This window comes from Pygocentrus nattereri, chromosome 28 (assembly GCF_015220715.1).
Source record: "Pygocentrus nattereri isolate fPygNat1 chromosome 28, fPygNat1.pri, whole genome shotgun sequence".
Classification (NCBI taxonomy): Eukaryota; Metazoa; Chordata; class Actinopteri; order Characiformes; family Serrasalmidae; genus Pygocentrus; species Pygocentrus nattereri.
In genome coordinates, this window is record NC_051238.1 from 24,564,869 (window position 1) to 24,584,954 (window position 20,086).

The 20,086-nt window shown below is 43.6% G+C and overlaps 2 protein-coding genes across 4 annotated transcripts in view; both read left to right on the top strand.

Annotated features, from left to right (window-relative positions):
• Positions 1 to 10,669, top strand: part of grid2 (glutamate receptor, ionotropic, delta 2) — a 652,613-nt gene extending 641,944 nt beyond the window's left edge. The window contains exons 15-17 of one of the 3 annotated variants that reach the window (XR_001858518.2): positions 1,218 to 1,458; positions 5,415 to 5,495; positions 8,223 to 8,353. Coding sequence is in view for 2 of the 3 variants with exons in the window: in XM_017712844.2 (XP_017568333.1) it covers positions 1,218 to 1,458; positions 8,223 to 8,651 (670 nt within the window). In the remaining variant the exon portion in view is untranslated. Of the gene's footprint in view, positions 1 to 1,217; positions 1,459 to 5,414; positions 5,496 to 5,722; positions 5,943 to 8,222 lie in introns of all 3 variants that reach the window. The other 2 variants (XM_017712845.2, XM_017712844.2) reach the window with 2 other exon arrangements.
• Positions 10,670 to 16,119: 5,450 nt separating this feature from the next.
• Positions 16,120 to 17,666, top strand: atoh1a (atonal bHLH transcription factor 1a). The gene has a single exon (XM_017714796.2). It carries the CDS (start codon positions 16,287 to 16,289, stop codon positions 16,812 to 16,814), a length of 528 nt encoding a protein of 175 aa, XP_017570285.1. The 5' UTR covers positions 16,120 to 16,286; the 3' UTR covers positions 16,815 to 17,666.
• Positions 17,667 to 20,086: the final 2,420 nt, after the last annotated feature.

Sequence of the window (20,086 nt, forward strand, 5' to 3'; positions counted from 1 at the left end):
CTTTACACCACTCCACGCAACGTTTGGCATTGTGGGCCATGGAAATCCATAAAGCACTTGGTGCACAGTTTTTGTGCTGATGATGATGCCAGGAGGTGGTGTGTGTAGAGTGAATCTCAATGCAGAGACTTTGCAGTTCACAGCTTTCTCCTTCAGGGGAGGGTCTACATTGTGTCACTTGCCACTAGAGGCAGTCAGGCAGTCAGGCCAGAGACACAGCGCCGCAGTGCAAACTAGTCAATCAGTGCAAAGAGCTCATAAAACCTCTGTGTTGTTTTCATCATCATTCATATTCAGTTGTTGGACTGAATTGCAAACTATTCCCCTCTTCATTAAGAACACACATTTTTTATGATTGGCGCAGAAGAAAGAATGTTGTCACCTGCTTTTATTTCTGAGCAGACACTGCCCTCTGGTGTTGGCAAGTGGAGTGGAAATCCAGCCACTGCAGCAACAGATGCCACTGGACAGAACATAAACAGTGGATTGTAGGATAGTGCAGAACTCTCTGGAGGCTGGATTGAGTCACACATTACAACCTTAGAAAAGACACGTCAATACTTATTATTAGGCAGCTGCAATGTAATGTCTATAGGCTATATGTTTCTCTTTTATTGGCTTACTTGTATCTACTTGTTGAACCATAGTCTCTAGTTACTTGTCCTCACCATGAATCTTTAATGTGGTTAGAACCTCTGCATCATTTCACTAAACGGTCAGATTGAGTCAGCTTACTGATGCACATAGCCGTGAGCTCAGTGTTCCATCTAGGAATGCGACAATACAGGAATTTTGTCTTGGTTACTGATTCCAATTAAAATATCACAGTGTCTGACATCAAAAGGATACTATGGCAAGATATTAAAAGCTCTTGTCTGAAAACTTATAAAAGTATTCAAATTGTTCCATCTGATTTAACATCCTTGCTTTTTGAATTCTTATTTGTTATTAATACAAAACAACTGTTTCTGGGAACGTAATAAAACTCTTGACTTAAATGTTATAGATACACAAGTGACCATGTAATGTGCAATGTGATTAACTTACAGCAAGAATACAAGGTCAGTATCATGTGATGTGAGCCTATTTAAATACAGAATTTAAAGTACTGAAAGTTAGAGAATTGAAGTGTTGTAGTACCTTGTAGTTCTGAACAGGCATCAGAATTTCAACTGATTGTGCAACACTAGTTCCAAACACTCATGTTCTATGTTCAGGATTTTGGAACTGCAGCAGAATGGGGATATGGACATCCTGAAGCTGAAGTGGTGGCCCAGAGACAGCCCATGTGACCTGTACTCGGCTGTAGGCACCAAGAAAAGTGGCAGTGCCTTGGACATCCATAGCTTTGCTGGTGTGTTCTTCGTGCTGGCAGCTGGTGTGGTGCTGTCCTGCCTCATCGCTACCGTGGAGACCTGGTGGACGAGGCGGAAGGGCTCCAGAGTGCCCTCCAAGGAGGTGAGAATCCTAAGGGGCAGAGCTTCACCAGAGCTGGTGGAGTGGTTGATGGTCGCAAAAAAACACTTAGCAAAGGAGGTGATCACTCTAATGGGACAAATATGCTTTAAAACTTTAAACCTCTTCAGAATTTAGCACAGCTATTAGCTGAATAAAATTTTGTTTTCATTGTTTAGTGTCAGCAGGGGGGTGCATTTAATGGCCACAGTGAACTGGACAAAAAGATGAAGTCTGAGACAGCCAGACTAACGAAGAGCACACACATCTTTCTGAGGGCACGCTTATCTCAAGACAGAGGCATAAACATGGAGCTCTGTTGTTAAAATCTCTCAAAAAGAAACAGGTGTTATGAAATCAGTGTCTTTACTCGTGTTGCATAATAATCTAGTATTCATCTTTGCTATCAAAGGAAAGTAGCAAGGATATTGAATAAAATTAAGCAGTGACTGGAAGTCTGTTTTAATATTTCACCCAGCCTCAGATGGTCCTTATGCCATTTTGTGTACTGCTTGTTAATGCTTAGGAAAATTAATTGGCAACAACAAATAGATTGTAATTCCGCTTTTTGGCAGCTCAGGTTTAGCAATTAAGATGAAACTGTGTCACTCCAAGTGGGAACATTTGGATGCTCTAAATGACACGATCCATTTTGCTACACTGTCCATTTATAACGTCAACTGCAGGCCAATTAGTCCAAATTGAAGCAGTGTACAAGACAGGGGGAAAGACTTCTGCTGTTAAAAGCCCACAACACCTGAACTGCTTCTGTCTCACAGAATGATTTAACTCTAATGGCTCCTCATCACCCTCTCAGATGTCAGGTTGCAGGTGTTTGTCTCTTCCAGTCAATACTTCAGTACAACCCACTCAATACAATACAGCCTACTCACGTCCATCAAGTCCAAGTCCCTTCTCATACGCTGACCTCACTCGTCTGCCATGGCATCCGAATAAGCCTAGCCATAGAGGCCCCCAACACCACAGGCAGTGCATGCAAACACTTTTTGTTCATGGTTCTAGATGAAAAACAAAGGTGTAAAGAATGAAAAAACAACAGCCCACCCTCCAGGCTGTTTTTTGATCAGTGAGCGCGGTTTGGGTCCGGCCTTGAGCCGCCCTCTCCCCTGCCTTCCTAACAGCTTTCATCTGCCAGCAGAAGCAGCAGGCCGCACACCACCCCACCACACACAGCAATGACCGGAGCAGCCCCCCCTCCCGCCATCTCTGTTATGACTCTGTCCTCAGGCCACTGACCCACTGACCACTCCACAGGCACAGAGCTGCTGGAGTGGCTAGGGTGCGTCGGATAATGAATTTGAAGATAAAATATGTATGTTTAAATAAATAAATAAGACAAATCTTACAAAAACAATAGAATACAACAGAGCACTGCAGACATCAAACATTTCTGCAAAAGCCTCTGATAAGTCCACCTTAGAGTCGTCTGAACTCGAAAGCTTCAACAAAAGAGAAAGAACTAAAAAAAATCTGCCTTTTTTCGTACAAAGGCCCCAACATGGCCAGCACCAAAAATGTGTTTAACATAGTGAATATTTCTCATTGCTTTTACTAGTCCTAACTTTTGTTTCACATTTTTGAAAATTCTTGAAACTTTCTGTTGCTTATTTCCAGCTCTCGTTAAAAAAAAGAAAAAAACAATTCCAGATTTATTAATAATAATTTGTTATGGTCTCATACTTTGGACCTGACTGTATCTGTTTTCATTGGCCTTTTAAAGTAAGCATTCTGGCTTGAGATTTATTTATTGTGTTGTCTTTATTCCTGGATTAAGGACAGCATACTGACAAACATCATATTAATCTCACTGTCATATGTTGACAGCTCATGTGTTGGCTGTGTACATTTATTTACAAGTGTATGGCTAAAATATTTAGAGTACATTTTCTGGCAAAAGGGCCGGTGTGCTCTGATTATTGTGAAGTGTACGCATAAGCATAGGTGCTTGAAAGGTAATTAATAGCCGTCCTTGATATGATTATCAGCATAAGGTGAAACGGAAGCTGATTTCTTGTGAGGATTTCTAAAGTGGCTTTCAGAAGGTCGACTGTCACACTTGAACCTCCTCTCTGCTCCTGCGGCGCGATCGCGTTGAGGCGGCTCCATTCTTCAGTGCGCTCTTCCAGAAGGTTCCATCACGCTTGAAGCCAGTCAGGGCTCACTGACGGGCGAAACACACACACACGGACACACAGCTGAGCACACCACTCACACTCGAATGATCAATTGGTTTTAATATTAGCAGGGAACTGATTGGCAGAGGGCGAAAGAGAAAAGCTGAGATTAAAGCCCATTTCTAACACATTGCCATGACGTTGCCGTTACCGTCACACTAAGGACATCAGTAATGTGTCAAGTATTTGCTTAGACGTATTTCATAATTTTTTAAACTCTCATTTTTCATTGTATGCATCAGTTTTTGGTTTTTTTTTCATGGGCATAATGTAACACCTTAATTTCTAAATGTGCCTCTGCATCTAAACATTGTCTCTCTGTGGAAGCCTATTCCTTCCAGACAGAGGAAAATAAAAATTGCACTGATTGTTTTCTCCTCTGTTTCTGACAGCAGTATGACCAGGTGTTCATGTTGTATCTCAAAATAATGATGTTTTCTACAAATACTGACTTAATATCTTATAACAATTACTTTTTATCCCAAAAACTTACTTTCGTGGAATTAAACAACGGATTATTTCAGCTTTGTGTCGCCTCTCAAAGTATGTCACTAGTTCAAGATATTTAGTCAGTATTTTTACAAACTAAATCATAATTTCAAGATCGTATGTCAGTATTTTAAGGAAAAAAGTCATTGTTTTTAAATGCTAAGAACTAAACTAAGTCAGTATTTTGAGAAAATGGTTATTATTTGAGATATTTAGTCAGTATTTTGAGAAAATAAGTCATTATTTCAAGATACTTATGAGTCAATGTTTTGACCTACGGTTGCCACAAACAGAACAAAACACATTCACTCTTTGGTGGGAATGGGCTTTCATACATTCCTAACCCGTCCTGACAGCTTTCTTTGTTTCCTGCTATAATAACTCTTGACACCTGTGCTAACACCGAAACAGTAGAACAAATTTTTATGTTTGTGTCTCTGTCTCTGAACATGTGTGCACACACACACACACACACACACACACACACACACACACTCACACACATTGCATATGTCATGGTGTTAGCCTGTCCCTTTTTCCTCTCTCTCTGCTTTTCTGTGATCTCTTGGCCGCCTCTCTCTCTTGGTGTGAGTTGATTCGATATGACAAATCATCAAAGCACATTCTGCCTCTTTTGAACAAGCCATGTTTTTCTCAGAGCACCACCTGCTAGTAGTGAGGAGAGAGATGGTCAATCGGATCCATAAAACCAGAGAACGCACGGTGTGATGAACAAGCTATGCCACTGGCCAAGCTGTGTCCTCTTCATGTGCCTGACAGAAAAAAAAAAAGAAAAAGCAACTGCCCCTTCCCCTCGAATGTCTGCTGTGTCATTGCTGTTGCGATTATGTGGAGTCCAGCATTGCCTCTAAGGATTTTTAGAACATCAGTGTGATCTTGGTCAGCTTATTTAACCCCTTATATTGCCAAAGTATAACATCCACATTTCATTTACTCTGTCTCACGAATGTATGTCTGGCTCAGTAATAAGCTCACAGTTGAAGGGGTTAAAGGACCAGTTTCTCTACTCTTCCTTTTCAAGGCTTTTTCTGAAAAGTAAGAGTAAATTTTCTGTGAACTAAAAACGAGTTTCCAAATTGCAAAGGTTGCTGAACGCCACACAATCTTCTGTGTTGACCATTACTCTGACCTCGAGAAATGTGTGATTTCTGTCAGAAAAAGCCAAAAAAAAGTCATGTGAGATTTACTGTCTCCGGCTGAAACAACGGCATTCTTTTATTTGTTTTTGTTTTTTATTTTTGTTTTGTTTTGTAGATAAGTACTCTGTGTTGAAGGGTTAAAGCGGGCGAGGGAGAGAAATGAAAAAATGCCATTTTTACCATCTCACCTTTCCAGGTATCTGGCTCGTTGGACTTAGAAAAGAGCAAAAAAAAGCCAAATCTGTGTGCTGACTATTTGTTTGTTTGTCTTTCTCTACTCATTCCCCCACCTCTCTCAAACAACCTCTTTCTCGTCCTCCCATTTGCCTGCTCCATCCGTCCGTCTGTCTGCTCGCCCGTGCGTCCGTCTGTCTCCATCCCTCTGTCCTCCTGCGGCTCGTGGACCGGCTTGTGGCTGTGCAGACGCAGGCTGACGGGCCATCTGTTAGACAGGATGAGCCGTGCCACGAGCCACAGAGTGACATCACACTCACACTCAGGCCTTCATCCAATCACCTGTCGCCTGCATGCTGCGCCACACCTCTGGACTCCACCCTGCGCCACACGTTCGCCATCCCATCGCGAACCGTCTTCTGCCAACACTGACGGCCCTCTCTCTTCATTCAGCAAGCCTCCAGCACACGTAGGTTGTGGAACATACTCCCTAAACAAGTAACAGATACATTGTTCAATGAACTGACCAACAGTCTGTCTTACATACACCTAAGATAAATACAGCAGTGCAAAAATACAAAACAATAAATTCATAAAAAACAAAAAAAAAATGTTTTATCTAAATGTTTGGCATTCAATGGTTCACTTATGATCAAGGTCACTGAACAGTACTCAATCCTCTACTCAGTCTTCTGTGCCAATCAATTCTCTGACCTCGAGAAGTGTTGATTTCCGTCAGAAGAAGCAAAAAAGAGATATAATCATATAGGACAACAAATACACTTGAGAAAGGGTCTATAAATAAGTTTTAAAATTGGTGTGTGTGTGTATGTGAGATTTAATATATTTTGAGATTATTATAAGATGATTTTTAAAAACCAATCTGTGCTATTTTTTTTATTTCAAAAGCAAAAAGCAAAAGCATAATCTTCCTCTGCACACTCACACTTAAAGGGATATTTTGGGGAAAAGTCAAATTTACAATTTTCCCCCTTTACCCAAAAATATACAGTCAGCCAAGACATGTTTGATGTCTGAAGTTAAATCATCAAACCCTTGCCTCGAACCGCATTAGAGTGTTAAATAACCTCAAATAGATTTACTTACGACATTCCCGACACTGAGTGTTTAGTAGGCTTACGTTTGTCTGGATTTAAGTTGTTTTTTGGCAACAAAACATGTCTTGGTGAATCAGCTACTTTTGAGGTACGGGGAAAATTGTATATTCTGGCCAAACTATCACTTTGAAGTGTGATGACTCGTTGGATCTTCTCTGCCTCACTTTTTTCCCCATTGTATAAAGCCCATTGCTCTTGAGATCAGGTACCCACAAGTCCCCCACACTTTGCCCTGCACAACTTGGAAATATGAGGCTTACAGTGGAATTCCAACCCCAGCCCAGCCAGACCCACCTCTCCCCCTCCCTATACTCAGGGTCTGTTTGGCTGCTACTACTGGACATAGGCCTAGGATTGCACTTGAAACTCTCCCCTCTGAAAGGCCAGCATCCTGAGAGTGTGAATGTTTAATATGCCTGGGAGAAACAGCAGATGATGCTGTTACCTAGGCCATAATTCTACAATAGCTAGAATTCTCCACCCAACACAAGTTTTAACAGTAGGAATGTTACAAAGCATTGTATTCATATTTCTGTGGTGCACACTTTTAAAAATACAGGTGCTTTGGTAGGTGACAAACCAAAGATGGAAAGATTCTAGAGCACCATGCTTCTTAATCCTGCTCCTGGTGACCCACAGCCCTGCACATTTCAAGTATTCCTTATTGCAAGCTCACCGACTGATTATGGAGCCCTCCTTAAGCAGAATAAGGTGGGCTCGGGCAGGGAATATGAAACTGCAGTGCTGTGGGTCGCCAGGAGCAGGATTAAGAAATCCTGCTATAGAAGGTACTAAAGCAGTGGTTCCCACACTGGTCCTCAGGGAGCCCCAGATGGAACAGAGCAATAGACTGTACCAGCTGTTGGCCCTGAGAGCTGCTTTGGGAACCACTGCCCTAAAGAATCTTTCACTAGATGGCTCTTTAAGTAAATGAGAAGTGCTTGTGTGAAGAACTGTTTTTAAAATTGAAAGAACCTCCAAATAATGTAAGAATGTTCTCCTTAGGAGGTTCTCTTTAGGAACCTTTATTTTTAAGAGTGTAGTACTGTAGTAATGTGTTCAGTCTCTGAGTGTGTAGCTAGGAATTAGGACAATACTACAAAGCAGTGTTACTTGCCCCTTATAGAAACATGCCCATATACCTTTCTTACTACAGCTCAGCATTTATCATTTTTCTGTGCCTCCCTTCTCATCCTCATTTGATCATGCTGCTCACGCTGCAATCACAAACTTCACTTGAACTCCATTTCACTACTTAACTCCATCTGTTGCAATTCCCACCTGATCTATTGCAATTTCCTTCCCAACGTAAATCTTGGTAACTCTCCATCCGTGCTAAACCCATCCTCTCACTCCTTCCTTTCTCCCTGTCGGCTAACCACGCTGGTTCCATGCCACGCTAACCCATCCTCCTCTGTTTCTTCTCTTATGATCACACACTTTCCCCACTCTCCTCACTTTATACCTGTTACCTCTTCTGTCCTCTTCTGCTCCTGTAACAACCCTCACCCCTCCTCCTCTTCTGTCTTTCTTTCTCTCTCTCCTTATTTCCTCCTCTGACTCCCAATCCCCCTGCCCCCCTTCCCTGCTCCACTACTCCTATCTTTCCAACCCCCTACCTCCCCAAACAGGACGACAAGGAGATTGACCTGGAGCACCTCCACCGGCGGGTCAACAGCCTGTGCACGGAGGACGAGAGCCCCCACAAGCAGTTCTCTGCCTCCTCCATCGACTTAACACCCCTGGACATGGACTCCCTGCCAGCCGCCCGGCAGGCGCTGGAGCAGATCAGCGACTTCCGCAACACTCACATCACCACCACCACCTTCATCCCCGAGCAGATCCAGACGCTGAGCCGCAGCCTGTCGGCCAAAGCAGCCGCCGGTTTCGCCTATGGGGCCGTGCCAGATCAGCGGGGTGCCGGGCCCTTCCGCCAGCGGGCGCCTAATGGCGGCTTCTTCCGCAGTCCCATCAAGACCATGTCCAGCATCCCTTACCAGCCCACACCAGCACCCAGCTTCAGCTACGGTAATGACCCAGACAGGGGCACCTCCATATAAAAGACCACCAGGACCCCAGAAGAATGGAAAAAACAAACAAACAAAAAAAAAAAACAACAAAAAAATAAAAACACACAGAAGAGAATATGGAAATGTAAATACCTGTCTTTTTTTCAGTCATCCCTTTTTCCTTTTTTTTCCCCACTTTTTCTGGCTGGCAGAAATGTTGGGGGTGGTGGTCCTGCCTGAATTCACCTCCCTGTTGAGGATGAGGAAGGTGTTTGGTTTCTTTCTTGTCGTTGTGGTCAGTTGGAGATCTCTCAATGTGAACAAAAATGACTGTAACTTTCTTTTTTTTTTTGTTTTTATCCATATTTGAAGTTTGAGTGTTTTGGAGAGAGCGTAAAAAGAAAAAGACTTATATGAACCTTACAACCATGGGATGTTTACATTTTTTTTTGTTTCTGGACAAAATGAGAGGAAAAAAAAATCATTGCACTTTGCAGAGTGACCTACAGACCCGCAATAACTTGAGGCTTGTTCAAGAAGTCTCGCCTAGCCTAATTCTCAGTTCACACTGGACTGGGAGCTTGGTTAATGGCAACTTTTAAGAGTGAGCTGTGACCAATGGCACTACACCCACCGGGCTCCTTCATACACACATGGGACACTCTGAATAAGAAAAAGACTGAATCAAAACAAAACACATTGACAAGTCCAAGTGTAGAAGGAGGGGATGCAGCTAAGGCTTCTAAATGTGTTTTACTGACTTTGTTTGAAGTATAACAAATCTTAAAATGTGTGGAATGTGTCTGGTCAGAAAGTTTAAACAAGAAAAAAAAAAGATCAGTGCTGTCTGTTGTTTTCTTTCTTGTTTTTTTTTTTTGTTTGTTTTTTTTTTGTTTACTTATATAAGTTTTGAAATTGCTTCAGTGCCATCATCTTACACTGGTTTGCATCATTAAGTCATGGAAAGCTTTTTTTGTGTTTCCTCTTTCGCAGCTGTACGCCTGGGTTTGACCAACTACATTTTGTACAATAGCCTCATTGCGTGGACCACCGGCTTATGGCTAATACGTGCCGCAGTTTTCGGGGGTCAAGAAGAGAAAGAGCTTTCAAACTTTCAAAGGGATTCTCGACACAAGCCTTAGATGGAGGGCTCTTTTTAATCCTTCGCCATGCGTCCTCAAACCTACAGCAGGCCATCCCGAAAGCAGACGCAGTGGTCATTTTGGGGGGGAATTCCTTGAAATAACTTTCTATTTTGTTTCATAAATGTTAAGGGGTAATATTTATCTAACTTTTTTTTAAGTGCTAATTGTTAAAACAAGGCCATCAAAGTGTGATGACAGGTTAAAAAAAAAAACATTTTGAGAAGTTTAAAAAGAAAAACACAAAAAAAAAAACCATCCAAACAGTTTTCACTAACACTGTATTAATATTACTAATGTTAGTTGTTTAGAATGAGCTTTCAGTTTTGTTATCCTCAGACTAATTCGCCAAACGTCGTGTGTAGAGAACAGCAACAGTGTTTTTTGACGACAGCATTCTAGATGTACTTTTCTTAAGCTATGGCTACTGAATGACAATAGGAACAATTTTTGTTTAGTATCAATTTCAAGATTTTTATTTAGTATAAATGAGAAGACGTTAAAATGTATATTTTACATGGAGATAATTTTTTGGTTGGATTAAAGAGAAGATATAGAGTTTAACATAAAAAGCCGAGCATCGCGTTAGACACCATTGCACTAATTGAGTTCTCCACAGTCCCAGTTGGTGAGGCATTTTCAGATTTTGGCTTCATTTCATGTTGAGTTCTGGATTAATGAAGGCAAGTTATTTTCCATACGAAAAAAAAGCATGTACAACTTGCTAAGCCTGTAACATTTTTAATTTCTTACATAGTATGTACAGGATTTACTTGATCATTTTCGACTGATTATAATGTACAGTATTTAATATAGGCCTATTTTGTTGTATGTGTTGCATATTATTCAAATGGAACAAACTGAGGCCTCTGTTACAAGTGGCAAAGCTTTCTGTGTATAATTTGTCTAATAAACATGTTTTCTACAGTGGGTTTAGTTGTCTTTGCTCTATCAGAAGACTTGGTTTAGGCCTGTTTTAGGCTTGGGTATGTTTAATATGAGTTGTGATGTCCTCTGTGCTGTTGCATTTTACTCACTTTTGACTCTGCAGAGATTCTCAGATTTCTATGCAACAAGTTTTAAACACACCACAGGTACCCTGGACAAAGTGTTTGCCTTTGGCTGATCATTGACCGTGTGCACCAGACGTCATGCCCTCAGAGACACACAGAATAGCACAGCAGCAGATCACATCATGCTTGAGTGAGTAGAGAAAAGCCAAGGCTGCCCCGCCAGTCGCGTCCCACATGCTTCAAAAGGCCAAGTTCTTCAATGAGCATGCTTATATTTTTATATATATATATATATATATATATACATATCTGTTAGGATAACACTTATATGTAACAGGCTCCTATGAATAGCCAAGTAATCCCTACTTAATAGTAGCTCATGAGTATATAGATTTTATGATCTATTTTAATGATCAATTATTTCAATATTCACTTAGTGACTCCCAAATAATTAAAGACTTGGTAACACGAGACCAATTCAAGTTTATTCATTTATAACCACTTAATAATGATTACCTAAGCATTCAGGACGTTTTATCAGATGTCGGGTAGTAAGATAGTAAATAATTACTCAGTGCAAGACGCAAGTGGTTCATTCATAATTACTATTCATTGCTTTTACGCTACTAAGTAAATTCCCGATAATAAAGTTTGATCATTTCTAATTATTAGTTATACTAATTTCATATGTCAATATGAATAACAGTCATCAAGGAGCTACTAGATAAGGATTTAGCTGCTGTTTATGAGGGCCTGCTACTGAAAAGTGCATTAACAATATTCCCCTTATGGTCACGTTATTCAAACTTGCCTTATCATTTATGTTTGTAAATAAAATCGATTCATTTCGAAGTTGTACTGGTTATTTTAATAGATCTTAGAATCTTCCTTGGTTGTGAAAACCATTAATAGTAGAACTTTTGGTTATTTCTGGTACTCCCATGGGCCTTTCAGCATCAGGCCACCCTTTCTTCTGCTGCTTATTCTTCTTTGTCTGCTTTTGGTGTTGTGCTCAGTATTCTGGGCGTTTAAGTCTTATTTGCACTGGTGTAAAGGCTCTTAGTGTCCACTGGATGTCGCCTGTAATCCTTTGAGCACTGTGGCTGCTCTGCTGCTGCCTGAGGCAGACAGACAGACAGACAGACAGACAGACACATGTGCACCCAGCAGGATTTCAGTCTCTTTCTGTTGGAACAGCGTGCAGATTCCAGCAGGAAAATCAGCTATTTCAATTTTTTAAAAAGCTCACAGACATGAACTCCTTCAGACGACGAGGTGAGTCGTTTTGCTTCTGATGGATATCTCCTAATGAATTAGTCTATTAGACACACTGCAGTGGTTAATAATAATTATTAATGCATTGTTGTGCTTGTACTGTTGCTGTTGTCACTGCAGGTAATATATAGCTCCTCTATCGCGCTCCTCCATATCTGTGTGTTTCCCAGGAGACAGGAATGAAGCGGGCAGCCTGCAGACTCCACCGCGCTGAAGCCCCGCGGAGATTCACTCTGTGCCCACTTTCCAAAGGCTCCCCAGGCGTGTCCAATGGAACAGAGAGTCGCCTTTGTGTTTGGGACACTTTAATAATGGACAGCAACAATATCCAACCTGTTGTTTGCTTTAGGAAACTCCTGCAGCCCGCGCGGGCTGGCTGGATGGGGCTCCAGTTGGACTGCGCTCAGGCGCCAGAGCGCGAGCGCAGCTCTCAGACTCATGAATAAATGGAGGAGCGCGCGGCTCGCGGCCTTTTAGGGGCAGAAACGAGGAACTGCGCGAGTTCGTCTTCACAGCATTATTATTTAATATGAGCAGATACAGAAACATGTAAACATACAACCACTTCGCTCTTACGGAGTCAGGATTTCAGTCCAAAAGCTGGTTTAATATGACGCAGCGGAATTTTATTCGTTAATGTATCGATTAATTTGTGCTAAAAGCTCTTTCAGCGTGTTCTTCCAGTCACATTATTTGGCATCGTCAATAATAATAAATATTATTATTATTATTATTATTATTATTATTATTATTATTATTATTATTATCAACAAAAAAAATGAAGTATTTTTTTTATTCAGATTAATTAACTGAAATAATAATAGTAATTATAATAATAATTATTATTATTGTTGTTATCACAGCAAAAAATAACAACAAAGCAACGAAATGTATTATTTTATTATTAATATTATTATTTATATTATTATTATTATTATGATTCGAGTATAAAGACTCAAGAAAATCTAACGTCTAACTCTCAGTATGGAGGCTATACAAATAAATATATGAATAAGTAATAAATTGTACAGATCTTTATACATCTTTAGGCATTGTTTAATTATGAGTATTTTAAATAATGCAAATAAAAAAAATATTCACACCCACTAGTCTTTCTTTGAGTTATGTAAAATTACTACTACTAATAATAATAATACTGTTTGGAAAGTGTCCCATTTCCTCATATGCTACAAAATATTATTTACTGCAGGTCATTTTAAACTTTTCTGTCAGATGGAGGTGAAAAAGTAAAAGGGAGGTTTGAAAAATCATAAAAGAAGAGCAGAAAGTGTCGCAGTGCAGTGACTCATACAGACTTCACTCAACACTTCAGCACTGCAGGGACTCATACAGACTTCACTCAACACTTCAGCACTGCAGGGACTCATACAGACTTCACTCAACACTTCAGCACTGCAGGAACTCATACTGACTTCACTCAACACTTCAGCACTGCAGGGACTCATACAGACTTCACTCAACACTTCAGCACTGCAGGGACTCATACTGACTTCACTCAACACTTCAGCACTGCAGGGACTCATAAAGACTTCACTCAACACTTCAGTACTGCAGTCACTCATACTGACTTCACTCAACACTTCAGCACTGCAGGGACTCATACTGACTTCACTCAACACTTCAGCACTGCAGCGACTCATACAGACTTCACTCAACACTTCAGCACTGCAGGGACTCATACAGACTTCACTCAACACTTCAGCACTGCAGGGACTCATACAGACTTCACTCAACACTTCAGCACTGCAGGGACTCATACTGACTTCACTCAACACTTCAGCACTGCAGGGACTCATAAAGACTTCACTCAACACTTCAGTACTGCAGTCACTCATACAGACTTCACTCAACACTTCAGCACTGCAGGGACTCATACTGACTTCACTCAACACTTCAGCACTGCAGGGACTCATACAGACTTCACTCAACACTTCAGCACTGCAGGGACTCATACAGACTTCACTCAACACTTCAGCACTGCAGGAACTCATACTGACTTCACTCAACACTTCAGCACCGCAGGGACTCATACAGACTTCACTCAACACTTCAGCACTGCAGTCACTCATACAGACTTCACTCAACACTTCAGCACTGCAGGAACTCATACTGACTTCACTCAACACTTCAGCACTGCAGGGACTCATACAGACTTCACTCAACACTTCAGCACTGCAGGGACTCATACTGACTTCACTCAACACTTCAGCACTGCAGTCACTCATACAGACTTCACTCAACACTTCAGCACTGCAGGGACTCATAAAGACTTCACTCAACACTTCAGTACTGCAGTCACTCATACAGACTTTACTCAACACTTCAGCACTGCAAGGACTCATACAGACTTCACTCAACACTTCAGCACTGCAGGGACTCATACAGACTTCACTCAACACTTCAGCACTGCAGGGACTCATACAGACTTCACTCAACACTTCAGCACTGCAGGGACTCATACTGACTTCACTCAACACTTCAGCACTGCAGGGACTCATACAGACTTCACTCAACACTTCAGCACTGCAGGAACTCATACTGACTTCACTCAACACTTCAGCACTGCAGGGACTCATACAGACTTCACTCAACACTTCAGCACTGCAGCGACTCATACAGACTTCACTCAACACTTCAGCACTGCAGGGACTCATACAGACTTCACTCAACACTTCAGCACTGCAGTCACTCATACTGACTTCACTCAACACTTCAGCACTGCAGGGACTCATACAGACTTCACTCAACACTTCAGCACTGCAGTGACTCATACAGACTTCTCTCAACACTTCAGCACTGCAGTGACTCATACAGACTTCACTCAACACTTCAGCACTGCAGGGACTCATACAGACTTCACTCAACACTTCAGCACTGCAGTCACTCATACTGACTTCACTCAACACTTCAGCACTGCAGGGACTCATACAGACTTCACTCAACACTTCAGCACTGCAGTGACTCATACAGACTTCACTCAACACTTCAGCACTGCAGGGACTCATACAGACTTCACTCAACACTTCAGCACTGCAGGGACTCATACAGACTTCACTCAAAACTTCAGCCTTGCAGTCACTCATACAGACTTCACTCAACACTTCAGCACTGCAGGGACTCATACAGACTTCACTCAACACTTCAGCACTGCAGTCACTTATACAGACTTCACTCAACACTTCAGCACTGCAGGGACTCATACAGACTTCGCTCAACACTTCAGCACTGCAGGGACTGATACAGACTTCACTCAACACTTCAGCACTGCAGTCACTCATACAGACTTCATTCAACCATTCAGCACTGCAGTCACTCATACAGACTTCACTCAACACTTCAGCACTGCAGTCACTCATACAGACTTCACTCAACACTTCAGCACTGCAGTCACTCATACAGACTTCACTCAACACTTCAGCACTGCAGGGACTCATACAGACTTCACTCAACACTTCAGCACTGCAGGGACTCATACTGACTTCACTCAACACTTCAGCACTGCAGGGACTCATACAGACTTCACTCAACACTTCAGCACTGCAGTCACTCATACAGACTTCACTCAACACTTCAGCACTGCAGGGACTCATACAGACTTCACTCAACACTTCAGCACTGCAGCCACTCATACTGACTTCACTCAACACTTCAGCACTGCAGGGACTCATACAGCCTCAACACTGTGAGCGCCTTTAGACTCTAGTATCATCACACACACACCTGGAGTAACAGCATACAGTGACACACTTCTTTTCAGTCTCACACACAAACACACCACACTTTTGTAAAGTTTGTGTGTGTGTGTGTGTGTGTGTCGCTCTGCTCGCGCTCTCCCGTTCCTGTGCGTGTGCGACACCCCCACTTTCCTTAAACAGGTTTTACAAACCCGCTTTTACGCGCACTGGCCCCTCTCGCCTTCTCATTGGCCGCCCACACGCGCCTGCCCCGCGCGCTCTTATTGGTCAAAGCGCCACGCGACCGGCTCGAGGAGGGGGGCTCCCAGGCGCGTGCCGCTTTTAAACCGGCCGCGTCGCCCTGAGACACCAGTAAAGAAATCCTCCTGTGGACGGAGCGCGAGCGGCAGGTGCGAGGAGACACGCGTACCCCTCTCTCACGCGCACACATACTCCCATACACACACACACGCGCGCACACACGCCACCCACAAATACACACCTGCCACAAACGCCACCAGCTTTGGACTCTGAGAACTGTTTGAGGACACCAGCGCGGGAATGAACGCAGACGGGCTGGACGGAGCCGCGAGCGCGCTCCCGTATGTCGCTGAGGCGCGCGCCTGGCTTGCCCCCGCGCCTGCGCCACGCGCCGCCCACCCGCCGCGCTCAAACCGCACCTCTTCGAGCCCTCCCGCGGCCAAGCCGGGCAGCAGCACAGCTGTGCAGAAGCAGCGGCGCATCGCAGCCAACGCGCGCGAGCGGCGGCGCATGCACGGCCTCAATCACGCCTTTGACGAGTTGCGCAGCGTCATCCCGGCGCTGGACAACGACAAGAAGCTCTCTAAGTACGAGACTCTGCAGATGGCACAGATCTACATCAGCGCGCTCGCCGACCTGTTGCGCGCGCCCGGCACATCGCAGGTGCCACCAGCGGCGCTGAGGCGCGAGGACGAGGCGCGCGCAGGCCGCAGCGACGGAGAGCTGTCCCCGCGCTCCCACTTCAGCGACTCTGACGAAGCTCACGCCGAACTGCCCAGCGAGGACGAGCTCAGCGAGCTGAGGGCGCTCGGGCACGGAGCGTTCTGAAGAGAAACACTGACGCAGACTCTGATGAGCGACCGCGGAGAGAGGCCTGCATTTTTCGTGTCAATCGAGGGGCTTGGAGTTCGGGAGTTTGGAAAAGCGCGCCGTCTGTTTCCCACCCGTATTGAGACCAGCCACGCCCCCTCGCGCTGGGATTGGTCGCAGTGCACCGCTGCTTTCGCTACAACTGGCCAGCGCTTCGGACTCGACAGAGCGTCTTGCCGGAATACGGGTGGGAAACGAAAACGACGGTCGCTCCGTTCTTTTCCACAACCAGGCCGCTTCGAGTTTCCGTGTGACTGTTTTACAATTGCTCTTGAGAATTTAAAATGCGCTGTTATTGTTGTTTTCAAAGACTCTTTCGCCAACAGAAATAATTTTTTGCCTTTCCATAACATACAAAATACAAAAAACACAAACCCCACCACGCCACCGCGCAGCAGTGCCATGGGCTCGAAAGTCACGCAAAGAACTGTCTTCCATAAACATGACACTCGTTTTTATGCTCACGTGAGCTTTTGACAGAACCCGGTTGCTGGTGATTTGTTTCTGAGCTCTGTAAAGAATCTGCGACTTCTAAAGTTTACTTGCACTTTAAACACGGGCCATAGGCTTGAGGAACACGCTTTTGTAACGGGAGGACTTTTGTTTTGTTTTTACGTAGCCTAGTCATGCCAATTTGATGAAGATATTTAATAGGAGCCATTAGATGTTTTGTATATTTGTTGCTTTTGAATAATGGATTTCAATGCGAGGTTGTTTGTTTTTTTTTGTTTTTTTTGGCTTCTGCTTAAGTGGTTTATTTATTCATTTTGTTTCACTTATGTTTTGTTATTTTATTTGGAAATTAGAGAATTTGCCACATGCTTTATGTTTTAAATGATTTTGGAATAAAAAAATATAAACTGAACAATGCGCGTGTCGGTGTGCTTGGAGCGCTTTTAGGTCCGATTTCATTTCTCTGAGAGCTTTGGTGACAGCAGGCCTGCAGCAGCGTCACCTCGATGATCCACGAGTGGGTCCTGATTGTGATCAATTGAGACAGTTCGTCTCCTAAAACAGTTTTCATGAAAGACAAATCATTCCAACATGCAGCACGAAACGGGAATGGCAGGCACACAACAAGCCATCTGATTGTATCTGGACTGAATGCAGAGACAGAAAAGCCGTGTAGTATGTAGAGACCTGTTAGATGAGCCAGAACACCAGCAGTCGTTTACAAACACCCCGATGGCAGAAATGATTGTCAGGAGGCGACGAACGCTCGACATCAGCTTTAGATTAGAAAGGTAGATAAGCACGAGCCGAAGGACTGACGGGCGAAGCGCTCAGCGCTGGACTTTGGGATGCGCAGCAGAAGCTGTCAGTGTTGCTGCAAACGGTTTACTGTTTTAGTTTTATAAACCCTGAAATGCCAAAAAAACTCCAGATTCATGAGTTCGTTTCCTGGCTGTTCAAGCGGCCTCAAAAAGTAGAAGAAAGGAAACTTTATCTAACTTAAAAGAAGCCGTAAAGCCCCAAACTGCACCATTTCTAACGCAATAGCGTGTTTATTGATCTAAATGCCCGCTGGCGTGTGTATTGGTTTAGTTCGTTGCCTATAATTATTATTATTATTATTATTATTATTATTATTATTGTGGTGTTGTTGTTGTTGTTGTTTTCCTGTTGTTTGAGCGTTGTTGTTAAAGTCAGGCCTGGCCTTCTCCTCCTCGCTCTGCAGATGCTGCTGAGCTGAGCGGCGTTTCTGCGCTGGTGACGTCGCTCTGAAGGCTCTTAGACGCGCGCGCGCTCACTTTGCCGCTCACTCTGTGTGTGAGTGTGTGAGTCCCGTGGCGCGCGGGGTGTTGGGTGTCCTGACTGCAGCACGCGCTGGCAGCTGGCGAGCGCGCGAGCCGCCCGAACACGCCGCGCGAGCAGCGCTCCCTCAGGACCCGCATACAGAGAGCGAGGCACACACGCGCCTTCTCTCTCTCTCTCTCTCTCTCTCTCTCTCTCTCTCTCTCTCTCCCTCACGCACACACATACACGCGTGTTTACAATGGATGCACGAGCCGCGCTGGATGAGTCTGAGCGCGTTTTGGCTCTTTGGCACGAAGAGAAAGTTTCGTTGTTGTTTTCGTTTCTTCTGATTTTATTTCGTTTTTCCTCCTCAGGTTCTCCGCGTTTCTGTTTCTGTTGTTGTTGTTTTTTTTATTACCTGCCTGATAATTTTCCAAAGTTTTTTTTTTCCGTCTCATTTTCCAAACACTTCACTGGAAAAGCCTACAAATTATTGATGAGCGCTGTTGTGTGTCCCATCCAGCTCTCAGCCAATCAGCTGTGCTCTGACTCCGAGATCCCTCTCCAGATTAACACGGATAATAAAAGGCAATATCATGCACGCGCGCTGCATCTTCAATTATTTACAGCTTTTATCCATATACCTTTATCTTCCGCAGGAGCGCGGCCATCTGCGCCGCCCTGACACCCGCGACCCTCGAACCGCCGATCAGCTCAAATTTCAGGACCACAAGCTCTGCGCTCCAGCCTCTCACAGTGACAGCAGGCGCTGTAACGGCTCGTCAGCGGCGAAAGACAACCACCAAACGCTCTCGTCCACGCGCATCTTCTCTCTACTGTAACCGCAGCTGTTCTAACACAGCGTGGAACCAAGACGTTCGCGTCCAAATGATTTGTCTGCTCTTCAAACGACGCAACGATCTTTTATGTTAAAACCTATAAAATGCAGCCGTTATTCGTTTTATTTCCTTTCATTTTTAACTTTGTTTTTCGTTTGTTTTACAGTAACACGTTATTTTCTGTTAATAACAAAAGACCTATGGTATGTATTTTTATTATTTGTGATTTTTGTAACGTTACTCACGCCTCGCTGCGTTATTTCTCTCCTGCTCAATGAAAAAAAGCGTCCTCATTGCCCCGCACGTGCGCGTCGTGTTGTAATAACAGCTGCGAGGCTTGCACGCGCTGAGGTTTCACTCTCATTAAATATTGAGCGCGGGGCGTTGGAGAAAAACATAAACAAACGCGTTCAGTCTTCACTGCGCATGCGCGTTCACCTGTTCTCCGTAAGGCAGTCAACAGGTGTTTATTTGATCAGTTCTTAGGTTAAATATCACGTCCATGCGTTAAAGTTCACGTAGGCTCTTCTGTTACGCCACCCTATATTAGATAAGGCAGCAATGTTTTAGGACTTTCCGCGAACTTTACCTTCTACAGTCAAGAGAATCGACTAGTAACCTATGATATAAACCTGTGTTTGTGCCACTGTTTTG